This window comes from Coptis chinensis, chromosome 8, assembly GCF_015680905.1.
Source record: "Coptis chinensis isolate HL-2020 chromosome 8, ASM1568090v1, whole genome shotgun sequence".
NCBI lineage: Eukaryota > Viridiplantae > Streptophyta > Magnoliopsida > Ranunculales > Ranunculaceae > Coptis > Coptis chinensis.
The window spans coordinates 22,895,585-22,916,824 of NC_141463.1; the positions used below are offsets into that span (position 1 = coordinate 22,895,585).

Sequence of the window (21,240 nt, forward strand, 5' to 3'; positions counted from 1 at the left end):
CTATATTAGTATGTTATAACTTTGTTTTGCAGATGTTCTTGAATTTCACGCGCTTCAATGGTATTTTCCTACCCTCTTTATTTAAAATACTTTGAGGACAAAGCATGCAACTTGTTTGGGGGGGGGGGGCATAGAAACACATATAATTAAGACATCTGTTAGGATATAGATATGTATAATATGCACTTATGTTCTAGTTAAAATTTCAAAAATTTGATAAATTCAAAAAAATAAAAAATAAAAAAAATAAAAATAAAAAGTTTATGCTATACACTTAGGAATACTGGTATTGTTTTCCTTCTCTATGCTCTTAATTATCTAGAAGTCTCACGTAGCTTTTGCATTAGAATAATTTGTTAGAAACTTAGGTTAATAAGTAGGTAATAATCTTTGCATCTAGCTATAAAAATATTACATGAGTATCTATGATTGTTTGGCAGTAAGTTTCTGAAACCTAGGTTAGAGTACTTATTCTACAAATCCTGTGAAAATATAGCCTAAAGCCTTATATGAGCGAAACATTTGATAAATGACACAAGGGAGAAGTAAAATTTGGATAGAGAAATCACACATCCACTTGTTTGATCACTATACCATATCCTAAGCGAGAATTTAGGCCCTCTTTGGATCGATATAGCCAGAAATTCAACCCTTATGAAATTATTTTCCGCTAGTTAAGCCCCTCCGAGCCTTTCTTTAGCCTTTCATAAACCAAAAATCCTTTAACATGTTAAAAAAACAAAAAAAAAAAAAAAAAAACCTACCCATTCTTTGAATGAGTCCGAGAATAGAGATGAAGAATAGAAAAGAGAAAAACCTTTGAAATCAAGAATTTGTCAGCACAAATAAGAAAAGAAAGTTTCCATTCAAATATAAAAAATAAATAAAAAAATAAAAATAAATAAACAAATAAAAGAAAATAAAGAGTTAGAACTCCAAAAAAAAAATCAAAGGTGTCAAAAGCCAAAGAAAAAGAAAATATGGCTAAAGATGAAAACAAAGTGTAGAAGCGAAAGTAAGGAACAAAGTCTTCTCTAGTTACATAATACGAAGACTCTATTATCTCAGACTTGTTCTTTCTGAATATCCACTTCCTTCCTTCTTAAACCATCTCCTAATCCCCATGAACACCTAATAAAGACCTCTAGCTCAATTAGGAATAGGCTAGTGTGATAGTAAGTGCGAGATGTGTTTGATCGACTCGGCTTCCTTATGTGTCATTGAGATTATAAGGTAAAGTGTGCCCATCCATCGCATTAATCGGAGTAGCTTAAACTTGAGCGGAAAAATCAGAGTGGTTTTTGTCTTGACATTTATGTGAAGACCTACTTAAGGACGCTATTCCGAGTTTCAAAAACGGACCTGCTATTGCATTTCATAGTATTACTCATTGAATATATGTTTATTATAGATGATTGATTATTATGCATATATTAGCTTAGGTTTCGACTTGATTATTCTATATTCATTGCTAGTGAGATGTATAGTTAATTTAGAGCATAAATAAGAAAACAATAGTTTTATTTCTTAGTCGTCGTAGTATAGATGAAGTTTGTGAGTACCTTCACTGGAAAGCTCTCACGAGGCTATAACTCGTCCACTAGGGAATTCCTAGTGGTCTAAAGCCTTGTTGCATATGGTAAATGCAATCGCACTCAGCGAAACGAGAGTAGTTAAAACTCCATTTTTGGTCACTTATTCTAATTTCTCATATTTGCTTGAGGACAAGCAAAATGCTATTTGGGGGTGGTTTGATAAGAGCCCAAAACTGTAGTTTTAACCCCTCAATAATCATACTTTTAGACCAATTATGCGAGTAATAAATAAGAGTTAATGCTGATTATGTGTTTTTATGTATTTTAGGCAGTAAAGTCAATTATGTGCAGAAAAGTGCCACTTTGGCGAGATAAAGGAGCAAGGGTTGGTTGCTAAGAAGTTCTGTGATAAAGGCCAAGATTCAAGGAGACAAAGCCTTTGTAAAGCCCGGTCAAAAGCTGAAAAGTTAACACGGGTAGAAATAGTGCACAAGTCGGCAGAACTTCTGAACACCATATCTTTGGACTCAGTCCTCAGAATTGGGCCTATCTTACATCAAAACGACCGGCTTGGAAAGAGCTTTCCAATGGTCTAAGACTTGACCAAATCAGAGGAGCAAAAATGGACGAAAAGTTTGCTGAAGTCGAAGCCAGCTGAAACGGGCTCTGTGGACTGAAGAAATTGGGCTTTGGGCTCGATTTTCCGGCCCAAAATATGGCTCCTCAGCCCATACACGAAATTGTGGATCTGGTCTCCTCCTTTGTATAAAATAAGACTTAGCTCTTAAGTTAGAGATAGTTAGATAGGTTAGAGTAAAAAGTAGCCATTAAAATAGCTTCTAGATCTAGTTTTATTTGAATTCAATTAGTTAAATTGATTAGTTTCAATTCATTGCCTTAGATTAATCCTTTGAATCATTGTTTTTCATTTAGTTAGATAAATAAAATAGTTATTCTTGTCAATTTAATTTTTTCATTTCAATTTATTAGATCTAATTTCAATTGTTGTTATTCAATTCTTAGTCATTAATTAGATTTGAAATACTGGTTAATTAAAAGTAGTAAAGTTCACATCTTTATATATGTCATTTCGTTATTCGTATCTTGTCGTTCGAATTCACGTCGTAGTATAAAACCTCCACCATTGCTCTCATTAAACTTTGGATTACTAGTCAATTGTATAAAACTTCAATACTAAGGAACTGAGAGTGGAACGAACTTTTTACTTCACTCTATTTCGATAGAATTGAGAGTATAGAAATCTTTGATAGCTTTTCATAATTTAGTTTAGTTTTCTTGCGTTTTGAGTTTAACGTTCATTTCGTAGGTAAACTACTCTTTTTACGTTTATCAAAAGGTCATATCTTTGGACTCAGACCTCGGATTTGGGCTCATTTTATATCAAAATGGCCGACTCAGAAAGCCCTTTCCAATTGTCTAGGCCTTGACTCAATCAGAGTAGTATAAGTTAGTAAAAACACACGCTGCAATAACATGACCAGAATTGGAAGTCTTGGATTCAACCAATTGGGTTATGGACTTGATTTATGGGTCCATAACCTAGCCTAAAAACCCATGTACGATTTTGTATCATGATATAAGAGAATAAAAACCTTAAACCCCATATCTACTTCCTTCCCCAATTAGTTTAGAGTAATTAGGGTTTAATGTTCTTGCTTCCAACTCCATTACAATATTAGTTTTATTAATATAAGTTTAGTTTAATTTAATTATGTCTTCTTATTATTATTTATTGTTAATGAACCCAATGAAACTAGGCTAAAACTCCATTAGAGGAGTTTTATGAAGTCTATATGAGGGTTATGATTGTTCTTCTTTAGTTTTCTTATTGTCTTGTGTGCTTCAAGTTTAAGTTCTATAGTTATCTAGAGATAGAGATTATAGAAGTTGAACTAGAGAATTGAAACTCCACAAAGATATTTGTGGAGGAGAATTTCTCTTATACTAATCATATCTTAGTATAGAGATTGCTAGGATTGGTTAGGGATCAATAAAAATTGTGACTTTTGTTGTTTTACCTTGTGTAGATTAATAAAGGTTTAGATTAAAACATGAGAAACTAGTTAGAATAATCATAGTTTCACATAGATAGATTAATTCTTCCTCTATGTTCTTCCTATTCATTAAATTTACCTTTTAATTGCTTAGTTTAAATTAGTTTAATTTATAATTAGTTTATTGCATTGTAAGTTTAATTAATTTATAATTAGTTTTAATTTAAATAAATCACAACACTACTCTCATTGTTCTCACCTTGATTTCTAGTAAAATTCTAAGCTATTAACGTTTAAGAGTGGAACGAATCCTAACTCTCTATATTGCATAATGAATTGAGAGTAAAAATAATATTGATAAGGTAGTTGATCATTAGTTGTTTAATTTGTGTTCTTCTATAGATAATTAAGTATCAATTTTAACTATTATAAGTTTTCATCACAGCTTAACGAATTAGATACAATGAAAAACTAGATGCAAAGTTTGCCGCGATGTTGGAACAAATAAAGGAGATGTTTGTTACTAAGGAACAACCTGATGATCCTACCAAAATTATCAACACGCCTACCCCAAAATTATCAACACACCGGCTAAGACTTTAAAGCTTAGGCCCGACCCTTGTAGTCCCTCATTAAACCCTCAACATTTATCACAAAGATTTATTGATTTCTATTGTAATATATCTCATTTTAGTATTAATACACTAAACATCACTTAAAACTTAAAAGAACGTTTATTTTTTAAGTTCGACAACTTTATCATTCCATTCTGACATTTTATGAAATAAATTTAGTTAATCTTAATTGACAAATGTAACTTTAACAAAAAAAATAGTAACTTAAAGTTTTAATTCTGAATTGAGTACAATTTGATCATTTATAACATTTTTTTTTTTTAAAAAAAAAACTTACTAATAAAATATTTAAATATATGCCATAGTACTCGGCCCTCAAAGTTGGACCTCAAGCCAAGCCCCCTCAACAGGGTTGAGGGGCTGATAAAAGTTTTGAGATTTAAGCATTATTGGCGCGACCCTCAAAGCACGAGGGCTTTGTTGTTGGAGCACACTCCTAAACTAGGGTGTCTAAACGGTTCTTGTTTCGCGTTTTGCCTTGCCATATATGTTCATTGGGCCAAAAATCGCTCAAAAAAAAAGGCACTCACACATTTGGTCGTTGGGCTCACTACACCCTCTTTTTTCTTCTTCTCAATAAACAAATTAAATACTCACATATTTTATATGTTTGTTCTTGTAATTTCTTTTGTTGCGCCATAAATACAGAAATACATAACTATATTAGAGAATACTAAAAACACATTTCCATTGAAGTTTAGCTACCTTATTTTTATTAACATTTAATTCAATTGATTTGGTTGATCATAATAAGTTAATGTCCACATTCCTCAAAAGGTACATGGTAATTAGTTCTTCACCGAAAAAGTATGTAGAAGATACAAGTTAGTTTACCTTTTCTGCCACTAATTTATGTTAATAGTCTACTATAAATGGATATTTGTCCCAATTTTGTCTGATCCAAAATTCATGAATGGGTGGACTACTTTATAAATTAAACGAAACCATACAAGTATACAATACATACTATGTAAAGAATAAAGATACACAAAGCTATATCATTTCATTCCTCATCAAATTAATTTCCAAATTGGTGTCTAGTACACCTTTATATAAACCACATTATACACCAACTATTCCTAATAACAGCACAGTATTTGCTTTGTTTGCTGCTGGTTCTGAACTCCTTTTCTTATATATATATATTTTTTTTCAATCCTTGTAATGGCTACATGGACCCGTTACTATGACTTCGTTCCAATCAAAGAAGAAGGAACGAGTGAAGCAAGTGGTTCATTTCCTCTCCATCCCATCCGTTGGCATAGGGTGGAGATACGAGATGACCATCCGGGTCTCACTGATCTCTTAAGTCCGTGGGACTTCAAAAAAATACTCACCGCCAGTGACGTTGGGCAAGTAGGTGGGCTTGTTTTGGGTCGTGAGCATGTCCATTCCAAGTGGGACTTGGATTGGAATCCTGTTAATCGTGGACAACAAGTGCCCATTGTTATAAGGGATGTCGAGACGAGAAGTAATTATAATTTGTTTTTGAGGAAATGGACCAATGATGACAATTTCATCATCCACAATAACTGGTTAAGAGATTTTGTCTTCCGAAGGGATCTAAAAGAAGGTGATACCATTGGCATGTACTGGAACCGGACATCATCATCACTTTGCTTCTCTGTATTGAAACGTGCTCGTTTCAATTAAATTTAGGATTACTACTTGGACATGTTCGTTGAAAGCTTATATAGTGTATTTATAAGCTTATACAGTGATGTTCCAAAATATTTTATTTTACGGCTTATTAACTTGTTTAACGGGACTAAAACGTTTTGAGATGTATCCAAAAATATTTTATTTTACCTAACAATTGTATTTTTAATCTCTCAATTTTATTTTAACTTGTTTAACAATTGGGACTAAAAAAACGTTTTGAGACCACACTGTATAAACTTTTATTTTTGAAAAGATGCACAAAAATTGTTTCTCTTTAGTTTTTTATTTTAAGTTCTTTACAACTTCCTACGAACAAACATGTCCGTAAAGAATGACTAAAGGATATTATTACATAAAGTAGAGCCGTATGTTCTTGTTAATGTACTGTCTGAATCAATGTGAGAATTTGAGGGAAACTAGTTTGTTATAGTGTATGGACCTACTTGATAGACACAAGGCACAAATTGTGTCGTATGTTGGGCTATGCTAAAATTGCAAGAAAGTCACCATCGGAACATTTTCAGTTTGCATATGCTTTAGAGAATACTAAAAACACATTTCCATTGTAAGCTTAATAGCTTACCTACCTTGTTGAATTGATCATAATAAATTAATAAATAGATTAATGTCCACATTCCGCAAAAGGTACATGGTAATTAGTTCTCACCAAAAATGTCACAAATTAGTTTACTTTTATTTTCTATCACTAATTATGTTAATAGTCTATAAATGAGTATTAGGCCAATTTACTCAATTCAAAATTCACGAATATATGGGTTGAGTGGTGGACTGGACTACTGGATGAGACTATCCAACACATTTCTAAGGATATAACATTTCATTCCTCATCAGGAAACCATACAGCACATTGTAAAGAGTAAAGATACACAAGGATATATCATTTTATTCCTCATCAAACTAATAATTTCCAAATTTGTATCCAGTACACCCTTATATAAACCACATTATACACCAATTAATCTTCAGAACAACACAACATTAATTTTCTCTATATCGCTCGGGTCCTAAACTCTTTTTCTTATATATATTTTTTTTCTCAATCCTTGATTCCTTGTAATGGCTACATGGACCCGTTACTATGACTTCATTCCAATCAAAAAAGAAGAGAAGAGTGAAGCAAGCGGTTCATTTCCTCTCCATCCCATACGTTGGCATAGGGTGGAGATACAAGATGACCATCCAGGTCTCACAGATCTCTTAAATCCGTGGGAGTTCAAAAAAGTACTCACCGCCAGCGATGTTGGCCAAGTAGGTGGGCTTGTTTTGGGCCGGGAACATGTCCATTCCAAATGGGATTTGGATTGGAATGCTGTTAACCGTAAACAACAAGTGCCCATTGTTATATGGGATGTGGAGACGCGAAATGGCTATAATTTGTTTTTGAAGAAATGGACCGATAACGACAATTTCATTATTCATAATAACTGGTTAAGAGATTTTGTCTTCCGAAGAGATTTAAAAGAAGGTGATACTATTGGTATGTACTGGAACCGCACATCATCATCACTTTGTTTCTCTGTATTGAAACGTGCTGGTTTCAGTAAACTGTTGGATTACTGAAGTATACTATTTGCATAAAGTAGAGCTGTATAGGATTATTGGTATTATTATTTGCCTATTTTGTATGTTATTTCTCTCTCTTTATATTTGTATTTGTTGGTAAGAATAGCAGCTATATGTCCCTTTTTTTTAGTGGCTTAGTTATATATTCATATTTCTGTGATCCCTAATGGGATAACAGATTAACAGAAGTAAGTATGATATTTTCAAAGTTTATGCCTTTATGGTAAGATTGTTAGCAAGCATAGATTTGAATTTTCTTTTAAAAAGTATGTGAAGCTAATCAGCCTCATTTAGATAAGAGCTAATTCGAATACACATGTCAAGCTTTCACTCCATATAAGTGGTCGTATCGTATCTCAGCAGATATATATATATATATATATATATATATATATATATATATATATATATATATATATATATATATATATATATATATATATATTTTGTTTTTGGAAAGTGAGGAAATGCAAGCTTGACATATATATGTTCCAGTTCAGAGACCTTAATATGGAATCCTTACAGTGTCAAATATGGTGTAACGGGAAAATCCAAAGGAGATGGCATGCGTGCATGGGCTCCATTCCTTGCGAAAATAGATACGCTTTTTTCACTTTTGGCGGGATTAATGATCATTAAGCTCGTCAGGTTTGACTGGTACGGGTAGCCCAAAGCCCCAAACCCAAAAACTTATTTCATGGTAGTAGGAACCCCACGAATTTCGCCCAAAAAAGCCCACTTAATATCTAAGCATATTTTGTGGGCTACATTTTCAGATTTTCTTAGTTTGCAACTTTGGATACATGATTTGTTAGGTTTAACGGTTTTACCATGACCTTTCGATTTCTATCACCCTGTCCCCGTGGACGTTGTGGATCTATAAGCACAAGCTAACCCGGTTTATGGATCCGTTTGATTTGCACTAAAATCTCTTTATTCAAAACTTCGAGGTTACTTTGGTTGAGTGATTCTATTTACAGTATTTGGTGTGGAGTTGCCATGGCCTCTAGTCATCTACTATTGGTTTACAGCGCAGCGATAAATCTTTCTTTCTGGTGATACCAAATGTTGATCCTAATATTTCTTAGCGTAAGAACGTCAAATGGCTTTTAGAAAACTTCACACGATGCGTTCTAAAAGAGGATGTAAAAAAAGCTAGAATTTATCACATCTTCTACCCACACTATCGAAAACGATTTTAGACACTGTTAAAATTCAAAACATGGGAATGAAAAGAGCCGGGAGCAAGCTACATATCAAAGAAGAACTCCCAACTTTTCCAAAATGATGACGAACAACATTACCTTCCTGGCCGACTTGCCCAAACACGCACCACCAATACTCAACTCGATATTCATCTCAGGTTTTTTGCTAGACTAGCAAATCATTCCATCTTTCGAGCAACAAAAATATGTGGTGGACATTAAGAAAATCTTCATAGATCAATTCATGCAGAGGGTGACAATTCACCAAGTTCTCTCTAACATTTTCCTTTCAAAAAAATAGATTTCAAGATGCTTATACAAATAGATATGTATACAATTCCCTGAACATTACATGGCTAGAAATCAGTAGTAATATCATCCTCTTGTGGTAGCATACATCATACAAACTCATAAGTTGTCCTTGTCAGCTGTCCTTCGACAATCTATCTGCATTGACTCGTGCAATAAAAGTAATTCTCCTTGCCTAACTTCATCATATTCGGCTAAGTAAAGAAGTACATAAAGGTGACAACTTCAACGTACAAAATGAACTTTTCAATTATACTTATCGAGTCCTTAATCAGCGAACTGGGGAAGAAAAGAAAATAATAACAAAGTATACAAAAAATCCAGCAACAAGTATGCCTCCATAGATAAATGCCTGGGAAGTCTGCACAGGAAGCTTGTATACGATTGCACAACACCTCATCTTCTCCCTCTCAGTTGTCAAAACATGATCTACATATCTGTCCGGTATGTGCATTAAACAATCATTACCAACGAAAATATATACTAGTAGAGTACAGATCTCAAATGTAAACAAGACCATCAGGACCCTATACTGGAAAGAAGGGATATTTCTAAAGGTGAAGGAAAAGCAGATCAACTCACTGTTGGGTAAAAATGGAACTTTGGAGTATTTCCGAACTGTTCATGTGTGCATCCCCTAATCGATGATCATATAACAAGGAAGATAAATCTACAAGCTGTTCCTCAAGGCCCTGTTGAATAAATATTAGTTGTAAAGTTGTAATGCCTAATTAGTGCATATTATATCATTGAAATGTTTTTTGTATGACAATGTTCATTGAAATGTGCCTATTTGTAGTAGGATATACTTACATCTAAATATTTCTCTAATCGCTCGACCAACTCATGTGGAAAAGGTTCTGGTAGGTTAGTTGTTTTCTTGTAGAACTTCTCCACCCATAACTCTGCACTTGACTTGTTCTTTTTGCCTTTTACTGGTTCTCCAAGAGGTGTTTTCAAATATTCACCAGCAAAACTTTGGACAGCCTGCATACAAATCATGACCTTCATTTAGCATCATAGATTCATATTTGAGATCACCAAATGAAATTATAAACCACATTACCTTTGAAGTATCTCGAATTTTGTGAAGTGCAGCATCCACACGTGCATAAATTGTGCTCCTCTGTTGAAAAGGAAGTAACTTAATATAAACTCAAACCTTGTGTAACTTGTGTTGTAGACAATGAATAATATGCCAAGGGAAGTTCTACTCATGAACTTATAATTGAGGAGACTGCAGAAAAAAGTAATGCTTGACAATACACTAACACTAAACATTTTTCTCTTTGCTTGTCTTGCCAGGAACAAATTCAATATAACTGTACTATATTCAATAGTACTTGATGATTACCAAAGTATGAACACTGAAGCTGCTGCTTCCTTTTGGCAAGATTTTATCTTTTGAATTAGAATACTATTGTTATTATTGTTGTTAAAAATAATTTTTTTCACTTAGCATCTTTTATGGATAGATATGCAAGCATGCAACACTTTATCATGGAAACCAAGGCTGCTTTACTTCAGTCACTACGCACAGACATCACCAGGAATTTTTGAATCAATACAATAAGGTGCAGAATGACGCTGACTTTAACAATCTAAAGGAAGTCAGGCAACCGAGTCATATGCGAAAACAGAAACACAAAAACTATATGTTTTCCATTTGTATCAAATCGGTACAGGGTCTCCTTACCAAGGCAACATCCTGAAGCATTTTACTGATTTGGGAAGCATTTGAAAATGGTCCAAATGGATGGCAACCTGTTGACCAAAGCCAATTCAAAACCGGCCTTTCATGTACATGTGAGGCCTTCTCATATGGAGCACTCAATCCACCCACTGCAGAAGCCAGCCCTGCCAGTATGTGGCGTTGCGCTTGTAACGGGTGAGCAAACCTTCTCACTGTTTCCGAAACGTAGCTGCTCAATAACACAAGATAAATTTAGTTTCTTAAATATTATGAGCATCCAACTTAAAACCAATTGGGGATATGTGGAGAGGCCCAAGAACAATTATACTATCCTGCAAGGCTTCATACATCCTGTGTGGGACTATAATAAACATTTGAACATAGTTAAAAGGCCATAAGCAGTAAGAGAACATCGCAAACATTGTATGTCAATGCTAATGTGTAGAAAGAGGATTCTGACCCTTTTCTATCAGTGATGAAAGCCGGAATCCCACCCAAGTGATTGGGCAACGTAAGTGCAAAAATCTAAGGAGGGTTGTGAGCTTGTGGCAATAAAAAAATCACATGGGTATAAGCTTCTATCTGGACTTTGTCCAGACATAGGTAGAGGGTTTCATAAGTTGTGCCGCCTTCATTCTTATTTGCCATATTGTTGCTACATAAATGTTCATCTTTTCCCCCCCACCATTGCACCACAAAGGTCCTACAGTTACGTAGGTGAAGAATACTTTTTATGAGGAACCTCAATATTTTTTTTTTACAAGAAAATAAAATAAACTGTGAATGATAGAAAGAGAAAATGCTCATTCAAACAGTGCTCCCAGTATTAAACGATGACGATGCAAACAAGACAAACATCCCTTGTATCACAAACTCAACATGACATTTGTTATGGCCAGAACGTAGATTTGGCCTTATAGTTACAGAACTTACCCAACTATAGTTACCCACTATAATCAGTTTTGTCAATGTTTGTTTATTTTTAGCTCTACACTGAATTTTTCAACAACTCACTTACTATGAGTGAAGTATATTGTGGGAGAAATTTTCTTACCTCACGCCAGAGCAGATTTTTCCAGGTATAGTACGAAGGAATTTTCCACTCTGAATTAAAATTCCACTATTAGTTTTGTCAATGTTTGTTTATTTTTAGCTCTACACTGAATTTTTCAACAACTCACTTACTATGAGTGAAGTATATTGTGGGAGAAATTTTCTTACCTCACGCCAGAGCAGATTTTTCCAGGTATAGTACGAAGGAATTTTCCACTCTGAATTAAAATTCCACTATTACATCAAAAGCCAGCAAATAAGATTTGCCATGGGATGTTGCCACTTGGCAAATGGTGGCAAATTTTGCATTAACCACAATCTTATAGAACTGAGCCTAAGATTTACTCTCATTAGGAATACCCAAATCAGTCTACTAAATACTTAGATGACATTGTTACACTCCTTGAGTCCCTTCTAGTGTTGTCAAAAATCTGAAGAAAATCGTCGTTGAATATTTCGGATATTCTCAAGGAAGGATAAAGTACCATGTTGTTTCCTGGAACAAGCTGATTTCGCCAAAAAGGACAAAGTACCATGTTGTTGCATACACTGAACGGGAAATGTATGATTCGTAAGTCAATAAGGTGCCTCTTTTTCTATTATCCTTTTTTTTTGTCTGAACAGTAAAAGATATACTTCATTCATTTGTAAAAATAGCAATAATACAATAGAGCTAACCCCTACTAAGGCACTACAAGGATACCAACAACATTATATTATGAAACAATGGAATCCTAATTACACAAAAAACCTTGGAGGCTGCCACACCCCTAGACCAATTATGGAGCGTTCCTTGACATCCAACAACACTTCGTGCATTTCCTTTATCTTGTTTCCATATATTCTCCAGTTCCTTTCATTCCTCAGAACTCAGATAATAACTCGAGGTAGACTGGTAGATGATCTTCAATTCATCTCGCCTGCAGGGATAGACCATGTGCAAGTATGTCCCCACCAAGTGCTTTCTCAATCCAATCCATTAATACCCAAGGCTTGCTGAGTTGCTAAGGACACAAATATAATTCCAACACTCATCTAAGAAAATCAGCATCAAACTAGAGTACGGTCCACATCCTCAACACGACCCTACAAAGTACACACTCATTTTCAATATCCACCCCTGGTTAAGCTTGGTTTGAATATGCCTTAGAAAAGCCATCTAAGTGATAAACACCACACTACATTACATGGCCACGCCATATTTTAAAATAATCCATGTCGGATAGGTATCCACGTGTCCATGTCGGACACACCATCCACAAATATTGTATGTGATATATCTGAATTTTTTATATTTCACGGTGTCAGATACGGACACACGGATCACGTATCCGTGTCAATGTAACTTAGACACCACCCTACAAAGAATGGAAAGGCTTTCATATCCTTCTATATGGATAATTGGCTCAACCTCAAGACTGTTTTATTCTTGAATAGTACCACACGAAACTGAGTATGTTGCTTCTGTCCTGTCCAACACCCAAATATGCCCATCTTCCTCACCAAACTTTTCTCTTCTTGACAATTAGTGGCTATAAAGTCAGCGAAAAAAGTAACCTCCGAACACATTTGAGTCTCCTTCTCAAAATCACTTCCAATACAAACCCACGCTCCACTCTTTTCTCAAAGCCTCCTTAATTGCATTATCCTATGGAGAGGTAATGTGACACGTTTCTATTGTTGTGTTGGGCAGTCGGAAGTCCTTGGAAGTTATGCATTAACATTCCACGTCATCCCCTTACGGTAATCAGGAATGGACCTAGGAGAGGAGTAATGGATAGTCTGGGTAAGTTTTTTAAAACCACATATAGAATGCTAAGGCCTAAATAATTTAAGTCATTATCAAAAAATAAATAAAAAAATAATAAACTTTAAGCAAGGGTGTGGTGTCTTATAATACAATGTTAATACAAAAGAAACAAGCACAATAAATAACACACCACAAACAAATATTTATTCCCCTCCAAAATATGCCCACATGATTGGACTATGAGTAATATACGAAATCCTTTTTCCTACTGAAGAAAGTCATCTTAAGGACCACAAAGCTAATATATCCTCAATTAAACCTAGACACACCCAATATACTCACCATCAGCGAAACACAGAGGTAAATCATAATAATAACAAACTCTCTAACCTTCCATTTTTCTCAATTTTGTAAATGTTAACATGCATCGGGTGCCGCACAGCACTACAGCAGTGAAAAAAAAAGTACTTCAAATAAAACTTAAACCCACATCTGTCCTGGCTACGAAAACAAGGAATAAGTCTTAGGGCCGAGGTGGAAAACCAGAAGAAACCAGCACAATTTGATATTCGCATACTTAAAATATGCATTGACGAATGAACTACCTACGATTATGTTGCACCTGGGATTGCCTTAAATCAGGACATTATTGACAGGACAAAATTGTAAAAGTGCATGACGAGTGACGAGTTTCGTGTGTAGATGGGAACCCATTATGAGTTGATGGCAAGATTTTGCTGTTTTTTTCTCTTTTCATTTTCTTCTTTATCTTGTACCATAGGATATCTCATCCTATTTCTATTTCATTTGGATATATATATATAGGGGAGGGATAGAGCCACTCCTGAGCCACTATATATATATGTGTGTGAACTATACAGAAATAACAGAGTTCTCCTACAGAAAATAAAACCTGTGTCTTTGATGCTGCACTCACCTCAGTGGTATCTTTTCATTATCATGCTGAAGAACAATGACGACATCCTTACTAGTCCAAACAAGACTCTCGTCCTCCATAAGAAGATTTGTGTCCACATCAGCCAGTGACAAGACAAAGCTGTTAAACATTGGGTAGGAATTTGAGAACATTTGGTTTGAAATAGAGGCTTGGCGCCTCAAAGCTCTTATGTGTTTTTTCCTTAAAAAGTTGATTGTAAGTACTACTGATAGACTACGATGTACTCACACAGGAATTACTCTGGTTCCATATGTTCTGTACAGATTCCCTGGTTTCTTCTTGCTATTCCTTTTCTTACCCTTAACACGGTTAGGGCTGTAAGTTTCCCACAAAGACCGATGCTTTATGATAGAGTCACTTGAACCATCATTTTCATCCATCCAATCCTGAAAACATCGATTAATGTTAAGAGACACTTGGCACACCATGGAAACTAAAAAGTATTGTAAACAAAAAACAATTTAAAAAACTTTAACATTCAGTTCAGATATTAACGATGTGAGTTGGCTAACCTGGTGGAGAAAAAATTTACTTGATAGCGAAGGATCCGAAACCTCAAGTAAGCCTGCAGCAAGTACATCGCCAGAATGCTCCATTTCCTGCAAAAACAAAATGGAAATCAAAACGTGAATGGAAGATATTCCGTTAATGATATATCCCATTCATTCCCTTCTCCTGTCCAAACGATCTATAATTTCAGAGTTAATTTAGAAGTTCCACGACAATAAGAGAGAAGGGCTGCTCTTTGCACGACATGAACAGATGACGATAACATACTGACATTGACATTTCTGATGAATTATTACATGAGATGATGTACTGGTTAATTTTGCACAAGAAGTACAAACAACCGAATCTACAAACAGAAGGTGCTCAGAAAAGGATGGTACAGCCTTCAAATACTAGCTTTGTACCAGACTTACGTATGTTTTATTGTGCCTATGCATACCTCGAAAGAAATAGAATTTGAAGCATGTCTGCAGATGGTATGTACAGAAATACCTGCTGGCAAGCCATGCAGGTATGACGGTATGTACAGCATAGTTTGCATAACAAGTGCATTGAAACACAACCTAAATCTAAAATGGAACTTACTTATGAAAGATGTGGTTAGAGAAGAAACATAAAATTAAAAGGAGAGCAATACAAACTTCTTTAAGAATAGCACCATCCAAGTACGTCTTCGTATGAACATGGAAGCGCCCATCCTGCTTTGTCGCCTGTAAGGAATGACCACGCATTGCCTTTGAAACAGCAATAGCTAACTTTTCATGGCGATGCAACGCATGTGAACCTCCAATGATCACTACTTCCTGGCCAGCATGAACCATTTTTTTCACCTGAAATTGGAAAGTCACCCATCAAAACAACCATTTAATTCCCCGGCTGGCATACAAGTATGAAGGAAATATAACCAAATACACATTGAGTAGAAAGGATCTATTTCCACTCATTAAAGCTCTTACTAAAACATATGTAATTCCAAAGATCCTGCCTACAGAATATCCATTCCCACAAACCAGAATAAATCTTTTATAAAAAAGATAAAGAATAACACAGTTGTTTTTCGATTTTTTGTCCATCTTTTTTCTGGGAGTTAAGGTGAGTAGAAGAGAGGTTAATCAGAGTTGTGGACCTATATAGCAGCAATATTTGATATCTATAAGGGGTATTGTCAGCATCAGGTAGACTCACAAATTCTTATCCCCCCCCCCCAACCCCCCTTCCTCAATCTCTAAAATGCCAGCATCCCGTATGGAAAACTGCACCACCCCTAAAACATCAGTGTCACAATACATAAAAACAAATGTTCCTTAGAAGGCAAAAAAACTCACCTCTGCCTCAATTTCTTGGACATTAATACTGTAATTATGGCCTTTTTCCATGATGTTATACCGATTGTGATTTCTAAGGACAATAATAGGTATAAGCAACCTTGTCGTCATATCAACAGTTTCATACCTGTGGCAAAAAAGAAAAGATGACATTGACCAATGAGAGAAAAACTATTGAAAGTTTTATGGAGAATATAACTGACTGACAAGAATGTACCAAAAACATAAAGAAAACACTTTAACGAAGAAAAACACAATTTGATGAGAAAGTGATTAATTGATATACAATACACCAGGCATCAATATACTAGTAATTGTGTAACCGCTACTAGGAAGAAAATTAGAGTAAAGTCAATAAACCAAGTTTTAATATGAAAACCAAAAGTAGAGCCTAATATGATCTTTTATCCCTTTTCACCTGTTTGCCTATAAATTTTAATACAGAATGGCACATGACAGTTTCCTAAACCAAGAACCCTTCAAGTTCCACTAAATGAAACTCAACAGAAAGGAAGAACAGGATTGATTATAGGAGCCTAATGAAACGAGTGTAAAAGCATACAGTGCTAGCTAAAAAAGGAAAAATGTGGCATACCTAACATCGGGCGCTATAACATGCTCAATAGTTGTTGAAACCAGAGATGCGAGTTCTCCAATAAATACTTCGTGAGTAGATTGGGCACTACCAGCCACTGAACCTCTAGGAAATATTAAATTCCATAGACGAGGGACTGTTCTATAACTAACACTTCCTTCCTCTGTTTCAATCTTCCCATAAGTACAGGGACCTGCAGATATGTCGATGACAACAAATCTGAATAAAACAAACAGAAAAAACATCAGAGCCTTCGAGTTTTCATTTCTGAAGAACAATTCATCACAAACAAAATCGATATCAAATGCACATAATCTAGGCCAACAGGAAAGATGTGGTAACAACTCTCAACAATTACGTGGCACAAACAGCAATGACGCCATTCAGAATCATCAAGATTCATATTCGATTCGGCAGGACAAAAAGAAACATGGAATACCTGTACAGCTCACACAAAATATTTACATAACAACTATCAGAACAATTTATGAACAACTTGGGGGATCTACACTTTCCAACATAGTATCTTCCAACTAATAGTTTTTTTTTTTTTTTTTTTTTTTGGAATTAGAACTTCATTTCCTAATCACTTAAATTTTGAGTCGAACACGAGACCTTGAACCCCACCTCCCAAGGCTTGACCAGTAGGCATACTAATCGTTTACGTGGTGATATGCGGAAAAAAAATGAACAAAAGCAAAAAATGTTGAAAGCGTTCAACTCTGAATAAGACAGACAGCCCATTAGTCAGGGAATTTCATTTTTCTTTTGTGAGAAAATTTAATGAATAAGGAATTGGTGCATAATCTATGTGGCTATGCTAAAATCAAGGTGGCCAACAACGTTCGTCAAACAACAGTAACGCCACTCAGGATCCTCCGTATTAATAGTGGAATTCAGTACAGCATCCACAATAGACTTGGATTAAAAATAGCAGAGTAATATATGAACAACTAAAGAGATCCACAATTCCCAACGTGGTTGGTCCAACGTCCAACTAAAAGTTCAAGACATGTGATAGACGGAAAGAAATCAAAGAGAGGAAAAGGCTATAATTACAGAAGGCAGCCAAGTCAAAGTACCCAATCTGAAAGATATCTGACTAATACCTGCCGGAACCCAGCCAGACTTGAGATGCTCCACCTCCATTGTAACGATAACGATAAATGTAGTCTCCTTCTTGCTTCTTCATTTCTTCATCTGTTAGCTCAGCAAGTTTGGCATACATTAAGCTGTCGAGGTCGATCTCCTTATTCCGAGGATCCATTCTGACCTGCAAAAAGAGATGCAGAATAGAGAAACCACAATCGGAGCATTAATGAATACACTGCCACAATGGAAGATAATCAACATAATAACCATTTCAAATGGACTCATTGATTTGACTAAAGTACATAATACGAAAAGAACATCCTCCAAAATTCTTGACTGCTCAAGGTAAACAGAATCATGCAATAAATTGATAAAAGTATACCTTATCAAAGTTGACAAGAAATATTGCACTAGGTGCGGGCCTGTCCATCTCCATCTCCTCTGAAGAATATCCCCCATTTTCCATGTCAAACATGTAGGAATACAGCTGCTGAAATACAGGCTCTACCATGGCTGCATCCACCTCAAAAAGAGGGACCTCCCTTCCATATTCATGCTAAAAGTTGGTACCAAAAAAAGAGGTCTTAGGACACAATTTGAAAAAAAAAAAAAAGTAACGAACTAACGGTATACTTGGAAACGAACAAAATGAAAAAGAAAAAATAGAATCAGTGTTACCTCCCTAGCAGTCCCAGCAGGAACCATGGCCTCCTTCAGCGCCTTCTCAAGTGCTATTAGCTCTGGCTGCCCTGCCTAGAATTTTTCAAAATTTTCAATTGCAATAAGCCAAAAAATCTCTAATGACCCAAGTATTTTCTTTTCTTGCATTTGTATTATTTTCTTTCTATTATTTTTTTTTCTTTTCCTTATTTTTTCAAGGGTAGACCAACTACTACTACATCCCCTCCCAAAAATTGACCTGATCAGGTGAGTTCTTCTGTTGCAGTAAAAATCTCCTAACCCCAAGGCTGTTTATAGCATAATGTTATTAATGGAAGCAAACAAAAATAACTAACATCGAAAAGAACAAAGCTAACAAGTAACTGACTAGGGTGTTTCCAAGCAAAAAGAAAATCTTAACCAATGAACAACAACTAGAGCTTCAAGGTTTTCAATATTAACACCTAATACTAATCCTAATTAGCATATAACTTCAAACTAAATACTATACTAGTATGTCGAATGCACATTGAGTGACTGTGTAAATATATCTAGACGATATTACTAGCACGCAAAAAGTTTAATAATATGTAATAAACTTACAGGGAAAGCATTGTAAACCATATGATGTTCAATATCAATAAGTTCACCAGTCTCAAGACACGCAGGTCTATGTGTAGGAAAATTCGTTTTTAAAAACGTTTCCAACTTATGTGCATCAACATTGTATCTATAAGCACCATCCCCATTTAGTCCAATAAGTACAATGTTCACTTCCAGGGGAACCTGAAATGGGACCTGCAAAAAAAAAGACAAAATTTCAAAATCAGATATTTCGGGACGAGGCTAATTATGTAATTAATTAATATGAAATTGTTTATGTGTTATACCTCGGCACGTGTGTGGAGCATGCGGCGAATATCGGAACGGATGGTGTCTTTGACATCGTGAAAAGCGCCGTGGTGCCATTGTGGGTGACCTGGATCTCTACGGAATGGTTGTTGTTTTGCGGAATTTGATTGGTCTAGAATTAGAACCAATGAGATTATGAACAGAGGTAAACTAATTATGGGTTTCATTTTTTTGGTTTTTGTTAAGGAAGAGAATTTGGCATGGCTGGGATGTATGTTTTTTAAGGTTCAGCCTGTGAAGTCCGGAAAAATGGATAGAACAAAAAAGCTGCGGTATTTCGCAAACTGTCGGACGAGATAGTACTGAGATTAATTGGCTTGATATGTTTTGGTGTCGATAGTTCAGTATTTCAATATATCGCTAAAGATTTTAGAAATTTCGAAGCAAAGGTTTTTGATATTTTGGTCTAGATTGTGTTCGTCAGCGTGCCTACACTTAAAAATGAACAACTTATTAAATACACTAGTCTTTTGGGCAGATGAGCGTGAAATTTATCGTGAGTTGCATGTTCATACCTACAAAGATTGTTACATATAATTATCTACTACACAATTTTACTATTTTGCATGTGAACATATGTAAAGGAGAGGAAATATAAAAATTGAGTCATGCATAGATAGTATAATGCATAATTGCATAAATGATAGCTCAATTTTGCATTAAAATGTAAAGGAGCTGAAATATACAATCACTCATGCATAGACTAATGCATAATTGCATAAATGAAAGCTCAATTAAACTGAAATAAAAAGCTCAAATATAAATAATCAATTAAACCAAAAACCCAATCACGTTTATAAAATTAAACCGATCCCAAAATTCCAATTCAAGATATAAATGTTCACAAATGTAAATATATTGAATTTGTGGTGTAAAATAATGTAAATTTCAAATTTTAGAATATATCAAAATTTTAATCTAGAACTTTTGAAATTTTGGATGTGAGAGTGAAACTGTGAAAGAGATGTGAAATATGGAGGAGAAAGAATAAAGAGAGATAGAAAGAGATATGAGATATTGAGGAGAAGATGAGATGAGATATTAACTTAGTGAGGGGTTCTAGGGACATATTTTATCTTGACACGTAAACAAACTCAAAATCGTTAGGGCATTTATAAAGTTTCGGATTAGGCTAATATTTTGTAGATATGATCTCCTAACTATTCTAAACATTATCACAAATAATCAAAAAAATCAAAAATTTATAAACTTGCCAAATATAGTATCAAAAATGGTGAAAATGAACGGTTTACAATTAGACAAATTTTGTAAATTGTTAACTACATTTGACAAGTTTGGAATTTTTTAATTTTTTTGATTATTTGTGACAATGTTTAGAATAGTTAGGAGATCATATCTACAAAATATTAGCCTAATCCGAAACTTATAAATGCCCTAACGATTTTGAGTTTGTTTAGGTGTCAAGATAAGATATGTCCCATTGACTTATTAAAGAGAGAGAAAAAAAAAATATTTAAGATATTGAGGAGTAAAAAAAAAATAGAAAAAGATATGAGATATTAAGGAGAGAAAAAGATGAGATACAGTAAACACGTGTGTACCCATCCTTTACCTCACTTATTATGTTATTTTGTTTATATATTAATGAAATAATTGAAAAGCACCAGGGGCAGTTTCGGTATAGAAATTATCTGACTTGTGAATTTGTCTTTAGTGGAGGTATCTAATGTTCGTTTTAACCCTTCACACTATCAGTTATTACATATTTTGTTTTGGTAATAGCTGA

General features: G+C 34.7%; 3 protein-coding genes across 3 annotated transcripts; 2 read left to right on the forward strand and 1 right to left on the reverse strand.

Annotated features, from left to right (window-relative positions):
- Positions 1–5,349: 5,349 nt before the first annotated feature.
- LOC147480570 (B3 domain-containing protein At2g33720-like) lies at positions 5,350–5,838 on the forward strand. The gene has a single exon (XM_086578693.1). It carries the CDS (start codon positions 5,350–5,352, stop codon positions 5,836–5,838), a length of 489 nt encoding a protein of 162 aa, XP_086434819.1.
- Positions 5,839–6,924: 1,086 nt separating this feature from the next.
- LOC147480571 (B3 domain-containing protein At2g33720-like) lies at positions 6,925–7,428 on the forward strand. Its single transcript, XM_086578694.1, has one exon. It carries the CDS (start codon positions 6,925–6,927, stop codon positions 7,426–7,428), a length of 504 nt encoding a protein of 167 aa, XP_086434820.1.
- A 1,417-nt stretch (positions 7,429–8,845) lies between these two features.
- Positions 8,846–19,781, reverse strand: LOC147480572 (uncharacterized). Its single transcript, XM_086576681.1, has 16 exons — positions 19,472–19,781; positions 19,185–19,379; positions 18,600–18,674; positions 18,304–18,477; positions 17,939–18,102; positions 16,830–17,048; positions 16,235–16,361; positions 15,551–15,739; positions 14,912–14,998; positions 14,628–14,785; positions 14,379–14,498; positions 10,642–10,867; positions 10,012–10,071; positions 9,759–9,932; positions 9,528–9,637; positions 8,846–9,382 (listed from the first exon to the last, which is right to left on the reverse strand). The coding sequence occupies exons 1-16, from the start codon at positions 19,658–19,660 to the stop codon at positions 9,217–9,219; spliced, it is 2,433 nt and encodes an 810-aa protein (XP_086432807.1). The 5' UTR covers positions 19,661–19,781; the 3' UTR covers positions 8,846–9,216.
- Positions 19,782–21,240: the final 1,459 nt, after the last annotated feature.